The sequence below is a fragment of the Sturnira hondurensis genome, unplaced genomic scaffold (assembly GCF_014824575.4).
Source record: "Sturnira hondurensis isolate 20B ecotype Veracruz unplaced genomic scaffold, ASM1482457v3 Scaffold0011291, whole genome shotgun sequence".
Taxonomy (NCBI): Eukaryota; Metazoa; Chordata; class Mammalia; order Chiroptera; family Phyllostomidae; genus Sturnira; species Sturnira hondurensis.
In genome coordinates, this window is record NW_028083922.1 from 229,113 (window position 1) to 235,112 (window position 6,000).

General features: G+C 33.8%; 1 protein-coding gene across 1 annotated transcript in view; it reads right to left on the reverse strand.

Moving 5' to 3' along the window:
• The window catches only part of GRIK2 (glutamate ionotropic receptor kainate type subunit 2), a 589,700-nt gene that overhangs the window by 85,099 nt on the left and 498,601 nt on the right, over positions 1 to 6,000 (reverse strand). Inside the window, exon 14 of the mRNA XM_037059704.1 lies at positions 4,863 to 5,080. Coding sequence (XP_036915599.1) covers positions 4,863 to 5,080 — 218 coding nt within the window. The remainder of the gene's footprint in view (positions 1 to 4,862; positions 5,081 to 6,000) is intronic.

Sequence of the window (6,000 nt, forward strand, 5' to 3'; positions counted from 1 at the left end):
ACTATTCTAAATTGTAGATTGTGTATTCAGAAGTATTGAGTGATTTACATTAGAAAATGGATATCAGTTAAATGTCCTAGTAATAGGTGGTAGAATTTTTTTAACAACCACCAAAAAAGACCATGTATCTCCTCTATTACAATATTATTTGGAAGACTAGATTTATTCATGGATAAAAAGCCAGACCTTTCAGTCAGGCCAAGCCCAGGAGAGAATGTGTGGAAATCGGAAAACCTGAGTCATGGGTACACAGAAACAAGAGACTCAGCTTCATTTTGTGAAACATGTGATTCACTTTGAAAATACAGGGATTCTGAAAAGAGATCAATTGGCGGCACCAACTTACACTCTCATTCGTATTATATCAAAGTTTCAACTGTTTCTCACCCCTGCTAACACATTGTACAGTAAGACCATTTCGCTTGTGCTGATCTGTTTGCTGAGTAATGATAATCTCATTTCAATTTTAATTTTCAATTTCCTCCTTACTTATGAGGTTAAGCATATTTTCATAAGTTTGTAGTTTATTTGCATTCCCTCATTCTGCAAAATGCATAGTGAAATCATTTAAAAAATTTTTACTCATTTATTTATTTTGATCTTCTCTCAAGGACATTGTTTTCGTTGCTTTTAGAAAGAGAGGAAGGTAGAGCGGGAGAAAGTGATGGGGGCGGGGGGCATCCGTGTGAGAGAGAAACATCAACTGGTTGCCTCTCTGATGAACCTGGGATCAAACCCGCAACCTGGACACGTGCCCTGACTGAGGATAAACCTACAACCCTTCCATCCACAAGACAAAGCTCCCACCAGATGAGTCACACCAGCCAGGATCATAGTGAAATCTTTTGTCAAATTTCTACTGTGTGGTTGTAGGGTAAATGGAGGCAGTCTGGCTTCCTCACCCAGCTGTCTGGGTAACTAAGGGAAGCAGTGTTCCCATAACCCTGAATGGGCCTGATAAGCAGTGTTCTCATAGCCTTGAGACTGGGTCTGATAAATGGTTCCCTTAACATTGAGTGGGCTCACATGCATAGAATTATGCTATGTTATATGATTTTCTGGCTTGAAACCCACTTTGGTTGCCTCTAGTACTTAAGCACGCAGGGACTCCACGCTGGGTGCCGTGACATACGCCTTGCAAGGGGACAGATGGCATGCAATGTGCCACACAGAGACATTCAGGGGGACACTCAGCTTGCAGAGTGTGTGGATCGGCCACCCTTGAATAAAGGCATGTCAAGCATCCCCGGGTGTCCATGAATATTCTTCCCTCTGCCCCAATGCCATGAACCTGTCCAGCCTTGAATGGTAACAACACAGTTGTCTATATTTGTGATTTTATTTAAAAAGACTTCATTATATATTTTATTATGAATCCTTGTCATTTGAAGGTCATGTCTCACAAACATCATCTCTCAACTATAAGGCTTGTCTTTTTATTCTCTTTATTGTAGTTTTAAATTTATTTATTTATTTTTATTTATATTATTAAATTTATTGGGTAGCATTGGTCACTAAGATTATATAGGTTTCAAATGTGTTTTTCAATAAAATCATTGGGCCCTCAGCTCATTTATTGTCTAAATATAATTAAGAACAAATTGGTGATGCCACATAGTTTTCTATTGTTAAAATGAAATAACACTGAAGAAACATCCTTTGCTAAATTTTGAGCTATTTTGCCAGTCATGGCTTTACATCTGTCCCTGAGAAGAATGTGTGTGAATATAGGAGGAAACAAGAAGAACTTTTCTTAAAGAGAATATACACGTAATCTCAATGAATACACTCTACAGTGTTCTTTGGGAAAGGAATTACTTAATATTGTGGAATGGTTATGTAACTCTGTCTCTGTTTATGCAGTACAGAGGACTTAACCCTTTAATGACAACAGTTATATAACAAAACTATACATATTTAAAATAATTTTCTAGAAGTAAGCATTCTAGAACAATTAGCTAACACCAAGACTCATTAAATTAGAAAAAATAGAATGGAAATTCCTTGGAAATGAATATGCCTTGAGGGTGTTTCCTAGAGTGTCTGTAAGCATCGCTGTTAATCAAGAAATAAAAGAATGATATCAAATGTAAACAGACTATGCACAATAGTCTCTAGCTCAAGTGTAGAGCTTCAAAATGAGCATGCGATTTCTTCAATTCCAAACTTCTAGGGCTTCTTTAAAATTTCATACCTATTAGTTATAGTATAAGCATACATTTGAACAAGTCAAAATATGAGGTTGAAATTAGTATCATTTAGGGCTACACTAAAATAACTAAAGAAAAATCAGCATTTAATGTATCCTTTTAAATTCTAATTTCAACAGGAAGAATTCAGCATGTGATAAAATTATCAACATAAAGTACCACATTGTTTCTATTATGACTCATGTACAATCTAGAAAGCTTTGATTCTACAGAGAGAAAGTCTTTCACTAATGGAAACATAAAGTTGTTTCATGTCCATTTTCTCTGGGTGCTAGGAGCACTGTTGTATGTGAGAAAGGACAACAAGAGGTGAAAGAGGAAGAAGAAAAATAGGTGGCAAGGACAAGTGAAGTTGTGCAAAAATGACACCGCTGAGAGCAATGGAACAAAGGCAAAAATAAAACAAAACAAAACAGAATGCTGGAAAGACTCAGAAGACAAAAAAAATAAGCTTTAAAGATGAGAAAAAGAGTATTTTTAATTTCCCATATTTTTTAATTTCTAGAAAAATCTTGTGGTATATAAAAGCTTTAATACTTAAGATATTTAAGAAAATATCTGGCAAACAAAAATAAAACTATGAAATATTTGTGAAGTAGAAGTACTCACTTTGGTATGATATCACTTGCATCATTTTACAAACAACTTCAAAAGACCCTTTTATACTATAGTAATTTAAATGCATATTTACTCTTTACAATGTTATTTACTCACAATGCTTATTTAGTATTTTCAACAGTTGATTTCTTTTTAAAAACTATGAGAAAAGCAATCTCTATTAATTCTAAATATTAAATTGGGAAAATTAATTAACTACAATTAATTTCATTAAATAGCACCATACTGATCATAATGCTTTACCTATATTTAGTTGTTTAATAAATTTGATTAAAAACTAATTATTTTCTAATTAAATATAAAATACACATCCAAGCATTAACCAAGCCATATGAGCTTTGAAAATAATTAAATTTTACGAATTATACATATTTGGCTAAGTCAAATTTACCTTATTCTTTGGATATTTGATGTCTTTTAATACTTTTAACAAATAGCTAATTTAGTTTTGTGAGCACTTTGGCAAAGAAAATTACATAATTAGGCAAACTGCTACTTTCTATCACATAAAACCCAGATCTATGTTTGCTGAATTAGACTTCCATGTGTCCATCTAAACTATAACTGCCTTAAAAGTGAGAACTAGATTTTATTTGCTGTAGACTAACCAACATGTAGTGCAACTTCCGGTACTCAATAGGCACTTGATTAATGTTTGATGAAATTACTTATTTTATAGCTTGAGTCAATTATTTTTTAAAACCCCACTTCTATTGCATATTTTATTTGAACTTCCAATTGCATTTGTGTGAACAGTGAAGGAAAACACTGATTTTTAAGTTGCCTAACTTACAAAGCATTTAAAAATACTTGGTAAAGTTTAAAAGTAATTATGAATCAATACTGACTCCCTAGAGTTAAATTTGGTCTACTCTGGTCCAGTGAGATCAGTTGATGTAAGGAGGGTAATAATAAAGAGGAAAGCAAGGCATTCAATATGCCTGGATATTGACCTTCCATTTAATGTTCCACCTGGCCCTGACTGTTGTGGCTCCATTGGGGCCGACAAAAGAAAAGAGTAGCTAGTTCCATTCTGGGTAGGGGCACATGCCTGGGTTACAGGGGCTGTAACTAGTCGGGGCGCATGCAAGAGGCAACAGATCAATGTTTCTCTCATATATTGATGTTGCTATCCCTTTCTTCTTCACTTGCCCTCTTTCTAAAAATAAATAAATAAATAAAATCTCTAAATATAAAAAAATCATTGCTCCACATAGCTGTTCCTCTGGAAACCATTGCAAGTTCAATGGGGTAGCCCATGTTCAGGGTTTGTGCCACCCAGAATATTAAATGGATGAATGTAGGAAACAGAAAATGTTTGTGCTTTTCTTTTTCCGCCATTATTTTCCTTCTTTTTCTGTAGGCTTCTGAATGACTACACCTTGTCTCATTTTCACAAAGAAATGTAAGTATGGAAATATTTTTACATGAAATCACTCCATTCTCTGGAATAACCAAGCCTGATTATCAGTTTTCCTTTTTTATTATAGTATTTTTCCATTACCATTTAGCCCTCTTATACCTGCTCCCTCCTGCAATCACCACACTGTTGTCCATGTCCATGAGACCTTTTTCCTTTTTGCTCTATCCCTCTACCAACTAACCTCTCCATAACTTATCACCTGCTCTTTCTACCTATGAATCTATTTTGCTTGTTTGTTCAGTTTGTTCATTAGAGTGAAATCATATAATATGTTATCATGCTTCAATAAATATATTACATTATTTGTTTTACATTCAAAGATAAAATCATTTGGGGGAAAACATTACTTTTGGCCATATTGACTTCCAACCAAAAATAGAATACTTGTAAAGCAAAATCTCTTGGCCATTTGCAGTACTGAATTGTTTTGCTTTGATGGTCATGTATTATGTTGTATACACCTCTCCACCCCTAAGGAATATGCTATTATTTGCTCCACATAAGTAACAAGTGTTGCTCGCTGTGCTCTTACACTCTTTACTAGAGAGAGATTTGTTTGTTTGCACTCTATCATTTTAATACATTAATTTTAGATAACCAGCAGGACTTACCTTGAAAAAGGTCATGGTTGCACCATCCTCCACCGCGCCATACTCTATCTTGGTTTGTTTAGCTAAATCATCCGCAGAGTCAATAGGGGATTCCATCCGCTCCACTGTCAGAAAGGCGGCTAAGTTAGCAGTATACGAAGAAATGATGATAAGTGTGAAAAACCACCAAATGCCTCCCACTATCCTGGTGGAGAGCGCTTTGGGCATGAGCTCAGAACCTAACAGAGATTTGGGGGAAAAGGTGAAACGAATACAGAGAGTTTGATCAGCAGTCAGGTACTTTTGGTCACAGTGGCAGAATGGAATCACTGTGTAATAAAAGCTTTAACCATTGATTTACACATTGCTTTAGTAAGCAAGCAACAACCATTGGGAATGCAGTTAGTAGGCAGTCTCTTAGGACACTTGTGTTTAATTAAGTATAGTGACAGGAGACTTACGTCCTTCCTGAGAAGTATAAAGTAACAATTAAATACTAAGTGAACAACCTTTATTAAAATAGTAGAAGAAGAAACAAATCTCTAGTATATAAACCATTATGTACAGCTTTTCATATTCCTGTTAGTCATGTAGGTTTAGGAATTATTAAAATAATTTAATATATGTTAAGATGCATTTCTTAACAAGCTTCATGTAAAGTTTCAATTTTCATGGGCGTGAAGCTCCAAAATTTTGTCTATCCTGCCATTTTAAAAAGTAATGTATAGAAGTAATTTCAATACTTACATTTCTTGAGATGGGGGTGTTAGTCCTGTTTTTAATTTAAAATAAGGTAGTAAATTATTTCCTATGTATAAACAAATGTCTCCCATCACTATAATTAGCCTCAATGCAGGAAATCAGAATAAGTAGTTACCTTGTTACAAATTTACTTTTATGCATATATAAATATTTCATAAATATATTACAACACATGACTGGAGTTGCCTGGTCATGGTATTAATAATAAAATGAAATCTAAATTATATTTTTCCTTTGATTGTTATTAATTTTAATAAATTTAGGTTATAAAATAAAATCCTAACAATTTTAAAATTAAGCCTTATAATTTTACATTATTTACCTTACATACATTATTTACTCTTAATGTTAAAATTAATACATGTCAGCATATATTATTTTATAAGAAACCTATATT